Source organism: Malus domestica, chromosome 02 (assembly GCF_042453785.1).
Source record: "Malus domestica chromosome 02, GDT2T_hap1".
Classification (NCBI taxonomy): Eukaryota; Viridiplantae; Streptophyta; class Magnoliopsida; order Rosales; family Rosaceae; genus Malus; species Malus domestica.
In genome coordinates this window covers 22,520,332-22,543,903 of record NC_091662.1, presented here as the reverse complement: position 1 = coordinate 22,543,903, position 23,572 = coordinate 22,520,332, and the positions used below count along the sequence as shown (strand labels likewise).

The 23,572-nt window shown below is 40.2% G+C and overlaps 1 protein-coding gene across 1 annotated transcript; it reads left to right on the top strand.

Moving 5' to 3' along the window:
* The first annotated feature begins 13,106 nt into the window (after positions 1-13,106).
* Positions 13,107-14,513, top strand: LOC103407256 (phospholipase A(1) DAD1, chloroplastic-like). The gene has a single exon (XM_008346198.4). The coding sequence runs from the start codon at positions 13,149-13,151 to the stop codon at positions 14,511-14,513; it is 1,365 nt and encodes a 454-aa protein (XP_008344420.2). The 5' UTR covers positions 13,107-13,148.
* The last annotated feature ends 9,059 nt before the right edge of the window (positions 14,514-23,572 follow it).

Genomic DNA, 23,572 nt, shown 5'->3' with positions numbered 1-23,572 from the left:
GAAGTGAGTGCGCCTGCACCGCGGGCCCAACCTGTCGGCCACTCGCGCCCACGCGCGAGTCAACTGTACGCGCCTGGTGCAAAAAAAAATTTTAAATGCCGTCTCACGCCACGCTGGCATCAGATGGACCGGGCCACGCCTCAGTCAATTTTGGACTGGGCTAGAGACTGGCATGGGCCGGGTGCCAGTCAATTGGGTCGGCTAGAGGGGATTCACTGGGGGGTGGCCTATTTTTTCGGCAGGGTGCTGGGCCAAAAGCCCTCCGGTGGACTTACTCTAAGGGGCTTGGGCGGGCGCCTAAGAGTGCTAGGCGGCGACTGGGGTGTCTAGGTGGGCCCCGAAGACTTAGGCAGTCTAGGCATGGGTGAGAAAGAAGCAACGCTAAGACTCTGTTTTAACTCTACAACTCCATGAAGAAAGCTGCTTTTCCAAGGAAGAAGAAGACACTGAGCCACACCCATGTGACAAAGCCTCATTTTTTTCAATTTTGTTTTAAATTGCTGCCTAATAAGGAAGCGCCACCTAACATCCTAATTAGTAAAAGCCTAACAAATATGGTTCTGACATAAGAAAAAACAAAGATGGCTTCACAACAAACAAAGCCCAGCCTTTATTTATTTGAAAATGAGGCCCACCAATTATTTATAACATATGGGTTTAAAACTTTAAAAATATTACAAAACCAACATTTACCCTAAAATTTTATACATAAATCCATATATTCATACTTATAACTATTTAATTAATAATTGTGTTTTTTTTCTTTCTATTTTTTAAGTGTGCATAATGTCACATCCCGGCCCGGGCCCCCACCACATCCCGGGCTCGACTCCACCGTAGCACGATATTGTCCTCTTTGGGTCCCGACCAAGCCCTCACGGTTTTGTTTCTGGGAACTCACACGAGAACTTCTCAGTGGGTCACCCATCATGGGATTGCTCTCGCCCGAACTCGCTTAACTTCGAAGTTTCGATGGAATCTAAAGCTAGTGAGCTCCCGAAAGACCTCGTGCTAGGTAGAGATAGGAATATACATATAAGGCTTACAGGATCCACTCCCCTGGGCGATGTGGGATGTTACAATAATTGTCATATCCCAGCTCGGGCCCCCACCACATTTTGGGCTCAACTCCACCGTAGCACGATATTGTCTGCTTTAGGCCCCCATCACGCCCTCACGGTTTTGTTTATGGGAACTCACACGAGAACTTCCTAGTGGGTCATCCATTATGAGATTGCTCTCGCGCGAACTTGCTTAACTTCGGAGTTCCAATGGAACTCAAAGTCAATGAGCTCCCAAAATGTTTCGTGCTAGGTATAGATGGGAATATACATATAAGGCTTACATAATCCACTTCCCTGAATGATGTGGGATGCTACACATAAGCACTTATATATATATATATATATAGTAAATTTATTTAATTGAAATCAAGGAGGGTTGCAACAAAACCTCTTAATTGACATCTTGGTTACTAAAGATAAGTATCTTACATTACTATATTTCCTTATTTTCCTCCTATTTTGCATTTTATGTGGTTTTAAATTGTGAACTTGTTGTACATGTGTCATCCTACAATACTCCTCACTATGGTTATATGACATATATGCTTAATGTGTTTTTAAATTTTGGACTTGTTGGATACTCTTTTTGCATTTTATCATTCTTTTATTATTTGATCCATGAATTTCATACAAGTATAATTTTTTGTAAGTGTCAATATGCACTTATTTACAAGATATACAAGAAATTTACCTAAATTCGCCTAGGCGCCCGCCTAGACCCTGCCTGGCCGTCTAGGCGCTAGGCGCTAGGTGCTGGCCTGCCACCCTACTCGCGCCTAGCGTTTTTTAGAACCTTGGTAATAATATACGCTCTGGTGCTACGATCACGTGAAGACTAGCGATAATCACGATCACCTAATGCGACCTGTACGATAGGACTGGCACCTACTTGGATCTAAGACGAGTGTGTGGTGCAGAGGTGAACAAACACGTGAAAGACTGGCCCTGACCCGGGGTGCAGGAATGATAAGCAGACTACATGAATATAAGCATGCCATAATGATGCAATAATTCTAATCAACATAATAAACTTACCTACGCATCCCGTAGGATTATTTTGGCTTTTCACAATAGTACAACATCTCTTATAACATTATTTAATCATGGGATGATATGCATAAATCAGTTCAAAACCATTTGTTGAAACTATAAAGTTTATATATATACTATAAAAAGGAAAAGACCCACTCACCTGAAGTCCGCGCTACAATTCCCTAACACGAATATCGAGGCATCACGAATGATCGTCACCTAGAACAAATATCAAATCACGTCTCAGAATTCTTATTGATAAAACATGTAACTAACATGAAACAAATCCTCCAATGACGTTCTAGAATGATTTGAAACCCATTGACCAAAAGTCAACCGACCGTCAAAGGTCGACGGTAAGGTCCACAACCCTACGTAACTTGATCTGGAAGATCCACACCTCGGATTTCTGATCTGTAACTTCCCAAGGGTTTCAATAAGCTTCTAGAACAACATCCTAAAGTTTCGGAACGATCCAACGGTCGGATCTCCGCCAGTTACTAAAAGTAAGTGGCGGTCAACGTTTTATTTTACGAACTTAGGAATCCAATTCGGGAAGATCCGCACTTTGGATTCCCAATCCGTCAGTTCCTAATGTCCTCAAATATTACGTACTATAACTTATTAAAGTTTGGTGACGATCCAATGGTCGGATCGTGGAATCATAAAATTAACATCAGAACATCAAATTTCATACTAGGTTCAAACTATCGAACTATAACAAACGGTTATCAAATTGACATTAGAACATCAAATTTAACTCAAAAAGGTAGCGTCTGCCCATTGGCCACGCACAACCACACTCGCCGCCGCACATGGCAGTCGGTCACCCCGACTAGCCGAAAAATTTAACTATTTCCCAAAATTCCCAAATTTTACACAAATGAATATCTCAATGAGTAGAGCAAGTTTTATACCTATGGCCAAGTCCAATTTGGGCGGGAAAAGCTCCAATTTGTCTCGAACCCGCCGAAAACCCTAAAAATGGTGCACTTCAATTCGACCTCAAATCAAACTCCGACGCCCCCAAACTTTCTTCATGGAACCGAGCCAAATTCTATAAATCTTGGGGTGGAATAGGTAGGGGGAGGTCGTGGAGTGATGTTAGGGTGTTAGATGGTGTCAAACTAGCTAGAAAATCGACGGAAAACCATCAGATTCATCGCTGGAAGTCGGGTTAGGGAAAGCAGGTCACGGGTAAAGGGGAAAGGACCGAGTTCCTCTCCTTTTCTCTTCCCTCCTTTCCCTCATTTCCCTCCTTTCTTCCCTCTCTGGTTGGTCACTCTCTCTTTCTCTTCTTTTCCGATTGGCTGCCTTTCCTTTGTCTTTCCCCGTTTGGCAACACCCCTCTCTTTTATCCTCTTCTTCCGTCCACCATTCCCCTTATTTTCTATCAACTAATATTAAAATAATAATATAACAACCAAATAATGTTAACATAATAATATAATAATTATGAGAAATATATAAAATAATAAATAGTAATCTTTACAAAAGTACTTTCCGGATTTGTAGTTCCGTAAAACCCATATCATAACACTGATTTCAATTCTACTTGCGCTCACGCGTTCGTATTGTCAAGTACTACTGGGATACACTAAAGAACATTTTGTAAGTCTCACTATAAGCTAGTCATCGAGAGTCAATACCCTCGCCTCTAGGGTATTTCGTCAATTCACTCATTTAAAATTAATCAAATTGTAAAAGTAGGGACGGGTTGTCACATAGGGAGTTATTGAGGTGGTTATGCAGTCATTGTACTAATAATATGGTGACATATGCTAATACAGAAACTCTAATTTTGATAAAAGATGACATATAATTCAAACGAGTCAGGAATAGACTTAAGAAGTACAAGAGGTGGAGATATCCTCATCAATTAAATCACTGATCAAGGAGGGAAGATCGTCGCAAGTGGCCATTTACCATAATGATGAAAAGATATTGAGTCATTGCATAACAGCGTGGGTTTGAACCCTGCCCATAACTAATCTAACACCTAATCAACGAAATCTATCATTTGACCAAAAAAAAAAAAAAAGAGAGAGAAAAGCATCATTCCAAGTACAATCACCTTCAGAATGCAGGGCAAAACGGGCTAGCCTATGGTATTATAAGATTTCTCAACAATTGGTATAAGGTTGAGATTTCATGGTAAAATACATTGATAAAACGAACTCTTGTAAGATTTCTCAACAATCAATATAAGACTGATGGGATGATAAATGTATACACGTAAAAGGAACTATATGTATAGATCTACAACCGTATATGTATGCAGTCTTCTTCCAACGAGGTGGTGCCAATAATTCTAAATGTTAAAAGAAGTACGGTAGGGCTGGGATGAAACCACAGGTCGATCGTATCATTAGAGGCACGGTCACATAGGTCAAACAACTTTATTCCACATGGATCGAAAAATAGACTCTGACCAAAGTTTGTTGTGGGGAATAAAAAAGAAGAAATCTTCTCGATCCTCCCCAAAAAGGAAAATATTATGCACTGTTGCTATCACTACACTGGAATTGTCACATATATACTCCACTGTCCATCGTCATAGGGTGATCCAGTGGTTATTGACGAATTCTAAGTCCGTATTTTATAACGTATGTTTTGGGTTCGATTCTCGACGCTGGTGAATCACATGAAGGTAGTCAGGAGAAGGTTGAAATGCCTCTGTGAGTCTTTCTGGCCTCCTGAAAGCGTGGACTGCCGTAGTGAAACCACCAACTGACCCCTTTTTTTATAAAATATATATATATATATATATACACAGTCCACTGTTCAGTCAGTGGAAATGTGAATCTTGGGTAGCCTGAGAAGTTTGTCTACATTTGAAACGAATTAGCTTGTTCTACATATCATTACAGACTCCATGATTGATTATATTTTCACTTTATGTGCAACACTAGGGGACCAGGGACGGAGCCAGAAATTTCTTATAGTGGGAACAACAAAAAATAACTAAGAAAACCTTATTATAGTATGGTTATACACTATGATATTAAGGATGGTTTCAAATGATGATGTATCACAATTCCAATGTTACAAAATTTTTAATATAATAGTGGAAAGTGGCAAAGTGATGAGAAAAATATAAGTATATGATAGGCGGTAGAAGGTTTTTTTGGTTTGGATGACAGAACAAGAGCACTATTGCTCATATAATATTTGATATGGAGTATAAGTAGAATGAATGTATGCTGGATATTAGATACATATATTTTTTTCAAAGATAACCCGTGTATATTATATAATTGTAGTAGTTTGCAACTAAACAAACGAATTAGTTGAGTAGGGACATCTGACCCCTGTGAGCCTTCATTGCCTCTGTCCATGCAGGGGACGCACCTTTAAATGTTAATTCCTTTGTAAGTCTTATTGCCTCTCTTTTTTCTTTTCTGGTTGGTGTTTATGTAAATGAATTTGTTCAGGTAAGGATAGAACTTTGCTGCTGAAAAGATCATCAGCAGCCAAGTCCAGTTCTTCAGGTAATGGTCATAATGTACTTGTTTACATAATATGTATAACATAGCATATACGTTGACAGGCTTTCTACAATAAGTATGTCTGTAAAAGTCACACACATTCTATTTCTGAACTGTGATTCAACAATATCAGAACCATTTAGTTTTTAGATTTTCTTTCAAAGATTATCTATGTCAAAATTGACTAAATCGGTCGATAATCGTTTAGTTGTTTCATTATCTGCATTTGTAATATTTAAGTTATACATAACGATTCTTGTTTTTCTTTCACACTTTAGATGATAAAAGAGTATTGGATTCAGTTTATTTTTTCCCCAGGAATGACGTATAAATACAAACACCCTATTTTTCGAGGTGCATTCAGTAATCAGACTGTTTAAATTTTTAGATTCTCTTTCAAGAATTATTAATCCTAAAATCACCTAATTAAATTGTTTACTGCTTAGCTGCTTGATCATCTACATTTTCATTTCAACTTTATTTAACAAATGGTGTTTTCCTTCAACATTTTATATGATTCAACAATATTGTATTGGCATATTTTTTTTGCATGAATGATTCGTAAATGAGGACATCCTATTTTCGAGGTGTTAATAATAACAGGCTGTTCAATTTTTAGATTCTTTTTCAAGGATTATTCATGCCAAAACCAGCTAAATTAGTAACACTTAATTATCTGCATGTGTAGGGGTAGAGGAAGACCTAGGAAAACTTTGGAAGAGACTCTAAGAAAAGACTTAGAGTACTTGGATCTAACGAAGGACATGACACAGGATCGAGCACAATGGCGTTCTAAGATTCATATAGCCGATCCCACTCAGTGACTTGAATTTTCCAAGTCTCCAACCGAGAAGTTTTCCTCACTCGGGAAATTAAGGGAACACTACCCCAACCTACACGCTCCACTCAGAAAGCTTCAACATACAAGCTTTAACAAAAGAAAATTCAAAGAACTTAGCGAAGAAGGCTTTGGTGTATTTAACACAATACGTTGAAATGAAGGAAAGCTTATTTATTGATATCCCCGATAAGCTACAAATATGTACATATACATGAGTCAAAATAAGCACACAAGAGGGAGCCTTCACAAAGGTTGCTTAGGAGAAGTCTCAGCAGTCGGTAGAGCCCCAGAAAGAGAAGGCACCGGAGGGGGATTATTTGGAGCCTCAGTACTGGACAGAACCCTAGAAGGAGGAGGCATCAGAGGTTGATCATTTGGAGCTTCATTACGCGGTACAGCCCCAGAAGACGAAGGCAATAAATGCCTTTGGAACAAACCCACAAATCTCTGATGATCAAGTAAAACCTGACCATCAATTTCCTTCATCTGGTCAAGCTTCCTCTTCATGTTTGTAGCATAGTCATGTGCGAGCCGGTGCAACTGTTTATTCTCATGCTTGAGCCCTCTAATCTCCTGTTTGAGACTCATCACTTCAGCCGCCAATGATTCAACTTGGCGGGTTCGAGCAAATAGGCGTTGGGCCATATTAGACACAGAACCTGCACACTGAACACTGAGAGCCAGCGAATCCTTAACAGCTAACTCATCAGACCGTTTGGAAAGTAGTCTGTTATCTTTGGGAGTGAGAAGGTTCCTGGCCACCACCGCAGCGGTCATATCATTCTTCATCACGGAATCCCCAACGGTAAGAGGACCAGTAGGGGAGACGAAGGATGGGCGCCATATGTTGTCTGGAGAAGGCGGGGCTGCCTCTTCAACAAGGTTCAAGTCAAAACGACGGTCGGAGGGGCCAGACATTTTTAAAGGTGTTGAAGAGAGAAGAGGTCGGACAAATCAAGATCTTAGAAGTGCAAGAATGAAGCTTCTACTGGTGGAGATTCAAGTGTGCTTTGGAACTTAATGCCAGCCCCTATAAAAATCTGCACTCGACGAAGCTTCAGAAATCGAAGAGGCGCCTGCTCAGAAATCGAAGAGGCGTTTGCTTTCTCAAAAGCTGGGCTGCTTAGAGATCACGAGGGTTGATCTCAGAAATCGAAGATGCGTTTGCTTTCTCAAAAGTTGGGCTGCTCAAAGACCACGAAGGCCGATCTCAAAAATCGAAGAGGCGCTCGCTTTCTCAAAAGCTGGGCTCCCCAGAGACCACGAGGGCCGATCTCAGAAATCGAAGAGGCACCTACTTTTCCAGCCTTTTCCAGCCTTGTCAGCACCTGTCACACGCACACTCAGTTTTGCGGAAATTATGGGCATTCTGTCAAAGACTTCTGGGGAAGTAGAAAACACATGAATCTTACTGTTCAATCACCCACTTCCCACACGCAACAATAGCTCATGGGTACCACAGATAACTTTGCCAAAGTTCTCTGCCAAAGTTGAGCACGTGAAGCTTGCAGCTCCCACTACATCGCTCTGACCAAGAAGGGTAAAAGAATAGCAAAGAAACAGCACTAACAAAGTTTAGACCCATAAATTTTGAAGGTCTAGCTACCATATTATTACCCACAAGGGTAAAGGAACAGTACCACTGCTGGATAATTGGAAAGTCCCTGTGTGTCAACCTCTGTGCTTCGTGGCAAGGTAGACTAGCAAACATGCCCAACCTTTACTCACATTCGAGAAAACACTCCCAATAAGATTGCTTGCTCCAAAATCGAAGAGGCACCGTCCTCCGAATCTCGAGAGCCAGACTCCCAACATGACTACTTTCTTAAAAATCGAAGAGAGGGTAAAGGAACAGTACCATTGCTGGATAATTGGAAAGTCCTTGTGTGTCAACCTCTGTGCTTCGTGGCAAGGTAGACTAGCAAACATGCCCAACCTTTACTCACATTCGAGAAAACACTCCCAACAAGATTGCTTGCTCCAAAATCGAAGAGGCACCGCCCTCCGAATCTCGAGAGCCAGACTCCCAACATGATTACTTTCTCAAAAATCGAAGAGACACTGCTCCCCGAATCTCGAGAGCCAGACCCCCAGCATGATTGCTTTCTCAAAAATCGATGAGGCATCGTTCTCCGAATCAATCGAAGAGGCGCTCGCTTTCTCAAAAGCTGGGCTGCTCAGAGACCACGAGGGCCGATCTCAGAAATCGAAGAGGCACCTACTTTTCTAGCCTTGTCAGCACCTGTCACACGCACACTCAGCTTTGCAGAAATTATGGGCATTCTGTCGAAGACTTCTGGTGAAGTAGAAAGCACATGAATCTTACTGTTCAATCACCCACTTCCCACACGCAACAATAGCTCATGGGTACCACAAATAACTTTGCCAAAGTTCTCTGCCAAAGTTGAGCACGTGAAGCTTGCAGCTCCCACTACATCGCTCTGACCAAGAAAGGTAAAAGAATAGTAAAGAAACAGCACTAACAAAAGTTTAGACACATAAATTTTGAAGGTCTAGCTACCATATTATTACCCACAACTGTAAAGGAACAGTACCACTGCTGGATAATTGGAAAGTCCCTGTGTGTCAACCTCTGTGCTTCGTGGCAAGGTAGACTAGCAAACATGCCCAACCTTTACTCACATTCGAGAAAACACTCCCAATAAGATTGCTTGCTCCAAAATCGAAGAGGCACCGTCCTCCGAATCTCGAGAGCCAGACTCCCAACATGACTACTTTCTCAAAATCGAAGAGAGGGTAAAGGAACAGTACCATTGCTGGATAATTGGAAAGTCCCTATGTGTCAACCTTTGTGCTTCGTGGCAAGGTAGACTAGCAAACATGCCCAACCTTTACTCACATTCGAGACAACACTCCCAACAAGATTGCTTGCTCCAAAATCGAAGAGGCACCGCCCTCCGAATCTCGAGAGCCAGACTCCCAACATGATTACTTCCTCAAAAATCGAAGAGACACTGCTCTCCGAATCTCGAGAGTCATACCCCCAGCATGATTGCTTTCTCAAAAATCGAAGAGGCATCGTTCTCCGAATCTCGAGAGCCAGATACCACAGACCACTTTTTCAAAGTGCTCTGACAGAGTTAAAACATGTGAAACTGGCAGCTCCCACTACCGTGCTATGACCAAGCAGGGTAAAGGAATAGCATTACTACTTGTTGTTAGGGAGACTCCTATATATGTCGACCTTCATCCCCAACGGACAGGCAGACCTGCAAAAATGCTCAACCCTTCATCATATCTGAGAGGGCACTCCCAACGAAGCCTTTCGAAATACTCAGCTTTCTTTCCCCCCGATAATACCTCTGCAAACAAGCTATACTAGAGCAAGAATATCTCATATCATCAGGGTTAAAAGCAAGAGTATCCCATATCATGCTTTTTCCCTGTCTTTTCTTTTGGCCTTGTTTTTACCTGCAAGACAAGGAGAAAGAGAGCAATCAGTCAGCACTTGGAATCAAGCTTCCAGCCAGGAACTGACTGCCTGGAACCCCTTACCTGATTACTTACCTGGCATTGCTCTCGAGTACTCATCTTCAACATCTTATGTTTCCAGGGAAGATTCCGCATCTGCTTGGGGAACAGATAGGGCAAGTGCGAAGGATACAAGGAAGCATGTGGAGACAAGCGTAACAGCACACGTGCCGATACATTCATTACTCTGTCAAAAGCAAAAGTATCCCATATCAGCAGGGTGGAACGTACTCTAGATTTGATGGACTTGTTTTGACCCTCAAATTCTTCAGTCGGCCTTATACTCTGGAGGAAACCAGAAAACCCTCCAGCTCAGTTCAAGAATAAGCCTGTGGAAAGTTACTTCTTCAAAAGCAAAAGTATCTCATATCATCTCTTCTCATTTTTCTTCTCTTTATCCTTCATGCTGCTGCAAGATGGGGAGAAGGTGAACAATCAGTCGGAGCTCTGATTGCTTACCTTGTCTGTCACCTCTTTCAGCAGACCCCCTAGCTCGGCGACTTGGGGGACTCCTACTACATGGTTTGTATCGCGCTTGACCAAGCCTGAAACTACAAGTAAGCTTCAAGTGAAATTGATACATTACCTTGTGCATCTCCACCAGTTAAAGATACCACCCCTGGATGGAGGAAGAGTACTTCTAGAGAAGATGCCACATCTACCTATGAGACAGATAAGGCAAGTCAAGACGACACCACACTCCGATACTTAGAAGTTTCGTGATTACGAGATCATTCTCCCACAATATTTCCTAATGTCATTTGTACTAAATCATTCACTTGTACTCACTAAATGAGAGCTTGAACCTATGTACTTGTGTAAACCCTTCACAATTAATGAGAACTCTTCTATTCCGTGGACGTAGCCAATCTGGGTGAACCACGTACATCTTGTGTTTGCTTTCCTATCTCTATCCATTTATATACTTATCCACACTAATGACCGGAGCAATCTAGCGAAGATCACAAAAAGCGATCGTTTTCGCTACCTAGGATCTATCTTGCAAGAGAACGGAGAATTAGATGGAGATCTCAACCATAGAAAACGAGCTGGATGGAAAGAGTGCATCCGGCGTGTTGTGTGACCGTCGTAGGCCACTGAAGCTCAAGGGAAAATTTTATAGGACGGCAATAAGGCTAGCGATGTTGTATGGCACAGAATGTTGGGTGGTGAAGCATCAACACGTACACAAAATGGGTGTAGCGGAGATGAGGGTGCTTCGTGGGATGTGTGGGCACACGAGAAAGGATAAGATTGGGAATGAGGATATCCGAGGTAAAGTAGGAGTAGCCGAAATTGTAGGAAATATGAGAGAAAATCGGCTCCGGTGATTTTGAACATGTGCAAAGAAGACCGACTGACGCTCCGGTTCGAAGATGTGACTACGGGACAGAGGTTCAGGGCCGAAGGGGTAGAGGAAGACCTAGGACAACTTTGGAAGAGACTCTAAGAAAAGACTTAGAGTACTTGGATCTAACGGAGGACATGACACAAAACCGAGCGCAATGGCGTTCTAGGATTCATATAGCCGACCCCACTTAGTGGGAAAAGGCTTTGTTGTTGTTGTTGTTGTTGTTGTTGTAGTTTACCTTTATCAAACACAACGTGTTTCTTCACACTTTTTATGACCAAATAATTTTTTTAATATGGATTTGATTCTTTACAAATGAGTACTATAGATGCTTCAACTGGTTAGTTGAATGTAGGAAATGGAAAAAACTATGGAAAAAACTACCAAGACAAGAAAATTTTGAGAGAAATCCTTCACTAAAACATACATATATAACGTTTGGTTCAAATCACAATAATACATTTTTTTTTCTATCTAGGTTTTGGCAACATCATGTGGCTAAGAGTATTTGTGTAAAAGAATTTATTTTTGTTAAACATGACCCACATATATATGTATGGTATCTACACAAAGTTAACCAAAAACAATAGCAAGATTCTGAGACCAACAAAAGAATTAAGAGGTCGAAAAAACTATAGGCATGTTTCAATTGAAGCACCTGGAGAATTTCAAATGCGCACGAGGAGGAAAGAATTGAAGCATGAGGTTGGCATTTCAAATTTTATTTTGCAGCTCCTTTGTTGTTGTCATGGTTTTTTTTTTTCTCTTACGTTGAAACCCTACGAACCAGTTACCAGTTCCGTGACAGAAACATGCATCACTGCCTGATTTGGTCCAACAATCCCCATGTGGCTGTGCCTACGTGGACATGCCGTTTTTAACGGCCAAACCAATTACCAAGCCGTGCGAGTCAAGCTCAATGGAAGTCGAACTGATCATATCGTACAGTGAATCTCACTCGAGGAGTCCGGGCCAGTACTAGTGCGCATACCTTTGGGATCATTGGATATGAAACTGACCCCACCTAACCACATCTTTCTTACTCGTCATCATCCTACCGTCCATCGCTTGACCCTCTGTACCTTCTCACTTTTGGTGCAGTTTTTCAAAGGGGAAGATCTCCGAATAAGTCTCATCCTAGAATCATCTCAGCAGTCGTTATGTAGTGTAGAAGAAAAATGTTTACAAGATAAAACTGTAATTTAAATGTAAGAATAAACTTTAAGTGGCACTTTACCACAATGATAAAAAAAAATTGTGCCTTAGATTTTCAGCGTGAGTTTGAATCTCGTTGGCTTCTTAATCTAACATCTAAGGACTAATGTTATTTTCCTATAAAAAAATAAAATTAAGAATGAACTACTGCTGGTATGTAATGAGTCAAATGTTTAATTTCTTTGTCTTTTGATTATTTGCATGAACTCACTTATATATTAATAAAATACTTCTCTTATTCTAATACATACAATAATATGCAAACATGTTGCATTAGACTTTCTATACCAACATATATACCATCTCTCTACCTCTCTCTTATAAAGTACTCTACCTTTTGATTGCTCTCCCCTGTGATTCAAAGGTGGACTTGTATGTTAAAGTTCTCTCTCTCTCTCTCTCCCCTTACAAAGTACAAGTGTGAAACACTTTCATCTTCTTTACTTTCATTTTTCTCAAATCTTTTTCCTCATCACATAAAGCACTAATATGTACATACTGTACTCTCTCTCTCTCTCTCTCTCTCCACATGCTCTACACTTTTTGTTATTATAAAGGGACCATCCCTAGCTCCTTCGAAAAGCAACTACAAATTGGCACCCACTTACAAAGTGAGACTAAGTGAAACAGCTAACTCTCTCTGATCTTCTCACAAGCAGATCACAATGAAGCTTACTATCAGACCCTCCTCACTAGTCCCTACTCCAAAACACAAGGCAACATTCACCTGCTACACCCTCACTCAATTACCAATTGTAAACCCCAATCAGATGACCTTCACTCACAACCTTCCCAACTGGCAACAATTGCTCAATCCAGTTGACATTAGATCCCTAGCACTCACCCCTATCACCTCCATAACCACCACCACCACAACATCTACTGCTGCCTCCTCCGCCGCAGCTGCCAAACAACCCATTCGCAAAAATTGGATGGAGTACCAAGGCTTCAACAACTGGGAAGGTCTTCTCGACCCTCTAGACGCCAATTTACGTGGCGAGATTATACGGTATGGACAATTTGTCGATGCTGCATACAAGGCGTTTGACTTTGATCCGGACTCTAATTCATACGCAACATGCAAGTACTCGAAAGCCTCCTTGTTTGAAAACTCCGGGCTTCCGGGAACTGGCTACCGGATTACAAAAAATTTACGTGCCACGTCCGGCATCAAGCTTCCTAGCTGGATAGAAAAGGCTCCGAGTTGGGTCGCGACACAGTCCAGCTGGATTGGCTACATGGCGGTATGTCAAGACAAGGAGGAAATTGCAAGGCTTGGAAGACGGGACGTTGTGATTGCCTTTAGAGGTACAGCAACGTGCTTGGAGTGGCTCGAAAATCTTCGAGCAACTCTCACCCAACTCCCGTCCGTACTTAATAACTCAGGCCTGGACAACTGTGAACCAATGGTCGAAAGTGGATTTTTGAGCTTATACACTTCAGGAACCGACTTAATCCCGAGCTTGCAACAAATGGTACGCCAAGAGATTGCACGGTTGCTTCAATCCTACGGCGACGAGCCTCTCAGCATAACATTCACTGGGCACAGCCTTGGCGCCGCGCTAGCAACGCTCGCAGCGTGCGACATTAAAACTACGTTTAACCCGTCACCACTCGTCACCGTCATGTCGTTTGCCGGGCCACGTGTCGGAAACAGTAGCTTCCGCCGCAACCTGGATAAGAAGGGCGCAAAAGTTTTACGCATTGTGAACTCCGACGATGTAATAACTAAAATACCGGGTTTCGTAATCGACGACAATGAAAGGCGCCACAAGGCGTGCGATGGTGGGTTCCGAAAGGCGGTAGAGTTTCAGAACTGGATCCAGAAGAAGGTGGAGGACACGCAGTTGTCGTACGCGGAGGTTGGGAAGGAGCTCAGGTTAAGTAGCAAGGACTCGCCGTATCTGATGGGCACCAACGTGTGCACGTGTCACGAGCTCAGCACGTACCTCCACCTTGTCGACAATTTCCAGAGCTCAAAGTGTCCGTTCAAAGCCACGGCCAAGAGATTATTCAGCAAAAAACACTAATTAACTTTAACAAACCGTAGAGAGTAACAGCTGACGACATCGTTTTAGTCATCTTCTCTGTACATACGAACGTATTTCCCGCCAAATTAGGGGCAGAGGGGGTCTCAATTTTTTGTAATTACAAAACGAGAGAAATTAACTAATTAATCATTGGTTTGTGTTTGACTTTTCTAACGTCATGGAAATGAAAGTGACATTAATTGACTTATCTATTACACGGCTAGTTAGCTTAAAACGCAGCTCGGCAGTGGCAGAAATGAATCATCTCTATGCACTTTTAGTGCAGGTTTGATCTCCATTGATTTTTCTCCCTTCTAATAACAAACAATTTAACCTACTACTGTTATCATTTGTAAAAAATAAAATAAAAAGTTTAAAACATAAGAGAAGGACTTCAACCTAATCGGGTATCTTTATGGCTGCATTGTTTGAAATACAGCCACATTAACAGCCGTGCTTAAGTTTCTCACTTGCAAACTAGTGAAGTTGCCATGAAACCATTTTTCTTTTCCTTATGCTTTTACTCTCCCCAAAACACACAGAAATACCAGCACTTGTGCACTCACAAATTCACAGCAGGAGCAGGGGCTCTTTTTAAGGAAAACTAACAAAAAGTCCAAAAACTTCTCTTTTAACGAAAAACTCTTTTTAAAGGTATAGTAAATAATGTTAATTAAAAGTAAAAATGTGATTTTTTGTTAAAAATAAACAATATCAAAAGTATTTTATTAAAACTCTTTTCTTTTTATACGTAGACCACCGGCCCATGTTTTGGCAAGAGCAAGACTAAAACCCAAAAAGGCCAATATTGTTTGTTTCTTACTGGAGGGGCATAGAAGACTGAAGTACCCTTGGTACCGACCCATTATTACGGAATATTGTCCTTTGACTGCACCGACTTAGGACGCAGAACGAACGCGTCGTAGTCCTGCTAGTTTCGTTGTTGACGTAAATGGAACCGGGGTAGCGCCGTCCATACCCATACACTTTGTCAGTAGCTTTGGGAGAAAATGACCGGAATAACCTTCGGCGCCGTTCTGTAACTGCTTCAGAGCCAAAGCTTTATAACGCACGAGCATAAAACTGTGGTCAAACCTGTATATATGACTAATCGTCGACAACCCAACCGATGTCAACCAAAGGCTCGGCGAGCTGTCCTCCAACATTTCCCGATGGTAATGCCAGGGCCTCTTCAGTACTGACGACTCTTGATGCCAAGGAGACCAACGAGACGAGACAGACTATACACTTGATAGCGTTTTTATTTGGATTATTGTGTTTCTGTTGAAGACCTATGAAGAAAGAACAAGGACGAGGAGTACTGCTACACTTATAATTTATTTGTATCAAAAAAGTTATTCTTACCATTTATTTATACCATCATTTGTATTACCTCTTTAATAGAGATGAGATATACATTCGTTGACGGACCCTACATCTATTAGAAAAAATACAAATGATGATAAAAAAAAATGATAATATTGTGACAACCCATCCCTAATTTTACAATTTTATAAATTTTAAAAGCGTGATTTTATGAAAATGCCCTTAGAGGCGAGGGTGTTGACTTTCATTGACCAATGTATAGTGAGACGTACGCAATATTCCTTTAGTGTATTCTTGAAGTACTCAACGATATGGATGCGTAGGCACAAGCAGAAGTGAATTTGGAGTTACGATTAAAATTTTATTGAGTTGCCAACCCGAAAGTATTTTGAATAAAACACTATTTTTATTACTAAATGATTTTTATGCCACATGTGTGTGGCTGAGTGGGAAAAATAAGGGAGTCGGGGAGTAAAAGAACTAGGGAGGACAGGGAGGGCTACTGCCCAACCGGAGGAGAGGAAATGAGGTGTGGTTTGCCCAATCAGGAGAAGAAGAAGGAACTGTCCAATTAGGAGAGGGGAAAGGAGAGAAAGGAGAGGAGAATGAGAAGGAGGGGAACCAACCCGGACCCCTGCAAACCGTGACCCAACCTTCGACCCATTTCCTCCATGTTTTCTGATGGCCTTCTCGCCGTTTTTCTGGTGAATCAAGGCAATCCACCATGTGTATACAGCTCGGTGACCTTCCAGCTTGTATCTCCACCCAAATTTGATGGGTTTTGGTTCTCGTATCACCAAGATCAAGCTCGTTGAGTTTTTGGTGTACACAACAGCAATTTGCCATTTCTGAAGCCACTATTGTCAATTACCACTACCATTAGTCTTCCATTGCACCCAGGAACATGAACCAACTGATGGTTGGGGCGACGGAGCTTCAGAATCGACGAATCGAAGCACACCCTTTATAGGGTTTCCGGCGGGTTTGAGACAAATTGGAACACTTCCTGGCCGAATTGGACCTCAGCCTAGGTATAAAAATTGTTCCCTTTGATTTTCTCTACATGCCTGTAAAATTTGGGAATTTTTTTAAATAGTATAATTTTCCGACGAGTCAGAGCGGCTGGCCACTGTGTGCAGCGGCTTGTGGGCCGAGGCACCACCTACCATTCCTAGACTAATTTGTTTACTCTAATTTCATATGTGAGGTTCGATTGACAAAATCTCGTCGTAAGACTATAGTTTTGATAGAGACCGCCACTTGGATATTAAATTAATCGACGATTCGACAGTTGGATTGTCACTAAACTTTATTGTGTTGTAGAACATAATATTTGAAGACCAAGAAAACTTACGGATTGAGAATCCGACATGCAGATTTTCCCGAACTGGATTTGTAAGCTCTTAAAATAAAACGTTGGCCGCCACTTAATTCTAGCAATTAGCGGAGATCCGACCGTTGGATCGTAATGAAATTTTAATATGATGTTCTAGAAGCATAATGTGGATCTTTGGAAGTTACGGATCAGAAATCTGAGGTGCAGATCTTCTGGATTGAGTTACGTAGCATTGTGGATCCTACCGTTAATCTTTGACCGACGGTTGACTTTTGGTCAATGAGTTTCAAATCATTCTAGAACGTCCTAAGCGATGTATTTTATGTAAGATACATGTTCTATCGATAGAAATTATGAGATGTTATTTGATAATTGTTCTAGGCAACGATGGTTCATGACGCCTCGATATTCGTGGTAGAGAATTGTAGCGCAAACTTCAGGTGAGTGACTCTTTTCCTTTTTATCGTATATATATATTTTATAGTTCCACAAACGCTTTTAAATTGATTTATGCGTTTTATGCCATGTCATATATATATATTTATATATTCTAAAATACTATGATATGGTTGAGTTTTAGATTGCATCATGGCATAACCATATGCATATTACCTACATATAATTGTTGTGAATGCCTTGAAGTGCTAAGGTGAATGCGGGACGTACAAGTAAGTTCAGGTGAGTTTATGGTGTTATTTGAAATGATTGAATTATGGCATGACTATATTAGTGTTTTATGTAACTCTAACACTGTCGTACAGGTTGCAATAATAGGCATCTCTGACACTGTCATGTAGGTTGCAATAATAGGAAACTCTAACGCTGTTGTGCATGTTTCAACAATAGGTAACTCCGACATTGTCGTACAGGTTGCAATAGGCAACTCCGACACTATCGTACAAGCAACTCTGACACTGTCGTGCATGTTTCAATAATAGGCAACTCCGCCATTGTCGTACAGGTTGCAATAGGCAACTCCGACACTGTCGTATAGGTTGCCTATGAGTCGTACAAGTTGCATTAGGCAACTCCGACTCATGTGTTATCATAGATTGATCTATGAGTTGTACAAGTTGCGTTAGGCAACTCAGACTCATGTGTTATCATAGATTGATTTATGAGTCGTACAGGTTGCGTTAGGCAACTCTGACTCGTGGGTTATCATAGATTGATGAGCACCTAATTTTATTATGCTATTGCCGATATGTAGTGATTTGGAATATTTCTGGATATACTGTTGATTTACATTTGATTTCATACTTATACGTAGTATGATTTCCTGGAAACTATAAAGGTATTACAGTGAGAGATTATATCGTTTAGAAGGTCATTATTAAAGCTTTATTGTTAGGCCCACTCACTCTTGTTTTTTTTATCCCTCCAGGTTCTAGTAGCAGAGTTTTCGTATCGACGAGGATTTGTGGCAAGTCTTGGTATTGGAGATTACCTTAAATGGTATGATTTTCAATCCACTTTACGGTACTTGATGCGAAATATATAAGCACACAAATTAAACCCTCTTTTTATCAATTGTAGCAAAGTATGTAAGTAGGGATCGTTCTAGGCCGGGGATTAGGAGGGATTGCCAAATCACTTGAAACTGACTCAAAACGTAAAAACAAAGTCTAAAACACTAAACTAGACTCAAAAAATGCAAAACTAAACTATAAAACACTAAAACAAACCAAAAGACTCAAAACAGCAAATCAACACTCAAAACTGCCTTAAAAACACTTTCTGGGCAGTTTTGAACACCTAACACTAAATTGGACGAAATTGGGTTATGACTTGACTCCAGACCCTTAAAAACACAAACTAAATTAATTTCTACTTAATCCAACACTTTAAAATAAATGGGGAATTGGTTTTGACGAAAATTGAAAACAAAAACAAAACTTGTAAATTGAACAGATTCTAAAACGAATTTGAGAAAAGTGAATGGATGGAAAGCTAGCTAAGGGGTTCTTCTCCACACATGTCACACTTGCATACAAAACGATTTCCAATTGCTTCTCAATAAACCATGAATTCCCAACACCCCATTTTAACCGTGAATTGCACTAATTAACCCTCAGATTTTCCTTAAGTTATTGAATTGGATGAATTGCATACGACAACCCAAAGCATTCCCCACAAGTTCCCTACATGAATTGCATAATAGAGATACAAGCAAGAATCATTAAGTTCTATGAAAATCATAAGCATTGGCGAAGCACTCGTTACTATGAATTGCATGAAACTTATGCCAAGAATTTACTTAACACGATTGTGATCAACAACCTTTACTACTTGTGAATATAAGTTCATAACGATTAGGTGAAACTCCCTTATATCCTAGCATCAAACTTATGCATGAAAATTAAGTGTGCACTCTCAACCAACATACACAAATCAGTTTTAATTCATGTAGATAAGTAAATTGAATTCACAACTTATGAAACGCAATTAGAAGTAATCAAATCATATAGCAAGCATAAACATGGTTTCAAATTCCCCCCTAGCCAAGGGGGGGTTTAGTTCCTCATACTCGCAAAGCAAAGATACATAAATTTAGACATTAAAATCCAAAGAAAGAAAACACCTAGATACTCCAATTTGGACAGCAGGTGCATCCACGAATTCTCCTTCCTCCTTGCTACGGCACAGAGACTTTGGACAGGTTTTTGGGTGGTTTTTGTATGGGAGAATGGGTAGGGAATGGTATGGAAGGGTTTAGGATTGATGGGGGGTGCGACAAGGGGTGAATTTTGGCAGAAATTTGGGAGAATGGTGGTGGAAGGCTGTGGCAAAGAAAGGGAATGACTTCTGGCGAAAATTTTGAATATGGAGGGGTGGTTGATGTGTTTTTGATGTAGTGTAATGTGTAGTGTTCTTCCCTTCACTCCCTATTTATAGAAGCTCCAAAGCAAAGAATCACTCAAGTGGCTTCAATAAACAATACAAACAAAGACTAAAATGATGCAAAAACAGCTAGTTTACATGCTCTTTTATCATTGTGTCTTGCCTTTAACAAAAGGCAATCATTCATTTTTTGCTAATTCAACTCCTTTGTAGCTGTCCATGTGCCTTCATTCTTCAATTTCTGATGCATTTGCCTTGTATTCCATCCCTTTTCCACATGTATTAGCTGTTAGACAACTTTCACACACATGTTTTGCATCATTTCATCTTGCAAACATCAACTTTTGACCACGTTACACCTCTACACACATGCTATGCATCATTTCAGCTTGCAATTATGTTTGTAGTTGCTGAAAATGTGAATACATCTTGTAAAGCAATCCAACAAATGGCATCTTTCACTTCTTTTCCTTTCAAATTGTTCCTTAGGTGTATGTATCTGCACACTTCCACACTTTAACTTCATTATTCAGATTTTAGCATGTGTTGAAACCCTTTTTAAAACACCAAAAACGTCCATCCCACTTGCTCCATATGCATGCAATCCATTTTGGCCCAAAATTGCTCCAAATTGCACCAAAATGCACTTTCTTTCCAACTTTGTTATTAGGACCTAAAAACACACGAAAATAGCTTACTTATAAGCAATAACTAACTAAGTAAATGCAAGGAAACATGTTAACTAAGTCGCATAAATATGCTCCTATCAAATTCCCCCACACTTAGCTTTTGCTAGTCCTCGAGCAAAACGAAACAAACAAACAAAACAAAGTAAATAAAACACATTCTAATCCTTCCAACATTTGCCTCAGGGATTTACAATGCACATGACATGTTAAAAATCATTATTCCCACAGATTTTAGTTATCTTCACACTTGAGCACATACTTAATCACAGTCACCACTTACTAGTTCACATTTAACCAATTAAAATGATGTTTTGAATGTAGTAACATGCCTTAGAGAATTTGCTCAATTCTTTACAAGATACTCTCTATTTTCACACATTTTCTGACTACACACCCTACACTAGTTATATGTGAGAAGATTGATGTAAACATGGAAACGAACACTCACATATATGTGTTACAAAGAAAGCAATTTCTGGAGTTATTAAGCATGTTTAGATATGATCTCATGAATGGAATGCTACTACTTAGATGCGAGAACCAGTGACACCATATGCTCATACCAAATTCAAATTCCACAAATTGAAACACATAACACTCAAGATAGAAGTCAAGGGTTGTAACGGGGCTTGGAGTAATGGTTAACAAAGGAAAGATAGGGATAACAAACGTTCTTAAAGCAATAGCAAGCAAAGTAATGAAATCGAAACTTAGAATTCACTTTAGAATGCAGAAATCAACTTTTAACACAAATGGAAGATTTAAGCAACACTTAGGGCCGAATTCAATGTTTTGGACCCTTTCTTCAACCAACATTTTAGAACTCTTTTTCATACATTTTCACAACTTTTCCTTTTTTTTTTTTTTTTTTTTTCCGACCTGTGCCTTATTAAGGACTTTGGCACACACACACACAAGAATCACTTCCCCCACACTTGTTTTCTGCAATACATTAATCAAAAGGAATTCAATTTGAGTCATGCTTTACTATGCTTCAAGAACAAGGGTATGGATGGTCCTAATCTAGGCTAGGTGAGGATAGTGTGGGTTAACAAAGAACGTAGGCTAAACAAGGCTCAACGGGGTTAAACTTAAACATATAATGAATGGGATAGGCTTTTTGGCTCTCGGCTCACTAAACAACTTCATCTTGAATATGTGTTATGCAAATCAATAACATGCTTTGAATGAAATAGGCATGAGTTCTAGCATTTGGAACTAAATGATGAAACACATTCTAAGTAGCAACCAAGCAAAGAATAATGAGATCATGCAACGACTTTAGAAAACAATGATGCACAGTTTATTAACTCTCCAAATAAACGTTTAGGCTCAAGTCTCACAAGGTTGTAGCGTACATTTGAGTTCCTTCTTTCAAGCATGTTACAAAACTGATTTTTCCTTTATGATTGCATGTGAATTCATAAATTATAACCACAACCAAGCATACACCAAAGAGTAAATCAAATGTTCATCCATGTTTATAACTCTCTTTAACAGTCATGTAATTAAAAACCAAATCCTCATCATTGTGTTGGAAGGTACCCTAAGACACATACAAAAACAACTCTTTTTGGTTTTTTTCAAAACAATTTTTCAAATTTTTATGAGATTTTCGGATTTTTATGTCAAAACACACTAAAATACTCCAAAATAGCTTAAAAACACTTAAAACAGCAAGGAACAACACTAGAAGTAATGGGTGATAAACTCTTACGAATTTCATGCAAAACAACTTGGTTACCCCCCCACACTTAAATCAAACATTGTCCTCAATGTTTTAAGCATAAACTCACACAAAAACAAGCAAACAAACAATTAACGAATAAACATGACAAATATGGCAAAGTAAAAACCAGACAGAGTAGAGTTTAAGAACGCAAATCTGGTTTTGAAGATAGATGATCTTGTTGACTTTCCACAGCTTTGATCTCGAACTGGTTTGGAATTCTGAGGGAGAAATATGAGAGTTCCTTGGTTTCAAATCATACTCCTTCTGCTGGGATGATTTGATTGTTCAGTCTGCATTCTTCTCTGCTTGTTTCTTCTGCACGGCGGGTTGGCACGAGGTAAAGGTGTTGGTCTGTTTCTTTCTTCAATCTTTCCAAGTGCCCACCTCTTGCTTTCTTTCTCCTTGTCCCTAGCTGAGGATGAATTGGTAAATTGTCTCCACATGCTTCGAGGTATCATTTTCACTTCCCTTATCTGTTCCCCAGGCAGATGTGGCAGACGAAGAGAAAGCATAAGATGATGAAGATGAGTACTCAAGAGCAAGGCTAGGTAAGCAATCAGGAAGGGGTTCCAGGCAGTCGATTCTAGATCGGAAGATTAATACCAAGTGTTGGCTGATTACTCACTTTCTCCTTGTCTTAAAACAACGACAAGGAGAAGTGTTGGAAATGTGCCCTAAAACCAATCATATGATGATACTTTACGGACATTTCGCATGTTAAACTAATCTAGTTTAACTATAAAGGGCAAAGATTATTGTTTGAGTCGTCTCATATAAATGTTATATGCTTAAACAATAAAGTCCAAGGAATATGTGATTGGGAGAATGCGATCTAAAGAAGTTAGATTCATGAGACCATTCTTTCGTAGACACATCCTAAACGTTCCTGATCATAGGATTGCCAATTGGGCATTGACAGTCCGTTAAGATCAGTACGTGCTGTATCTTCTCTCAGGGAGAGTGACTAGTCTCGAGTCATTTGTGTGTGTGACATCAAGACAAGTATATAGGTGGCTCAATAGAGAATGAGTTCACTGAACACGATCAACGAAGAGTTCTCATATTCATGTCACATGAGAACTCATGGTTGGGATAATGCAAAGTAGTCCTTTGACCTGAGGCATCGTCGTTGTCT

What these genes read in the sequence shown, in the direction of transcription:
- LOC103407256 (XM_008346198.4), top strand. Translation starts at nt 13,149, where the DNA reads ATGAAGCTTACTATCAGACCCTCCTCACTAGTCCCTACTCCAAAACAC.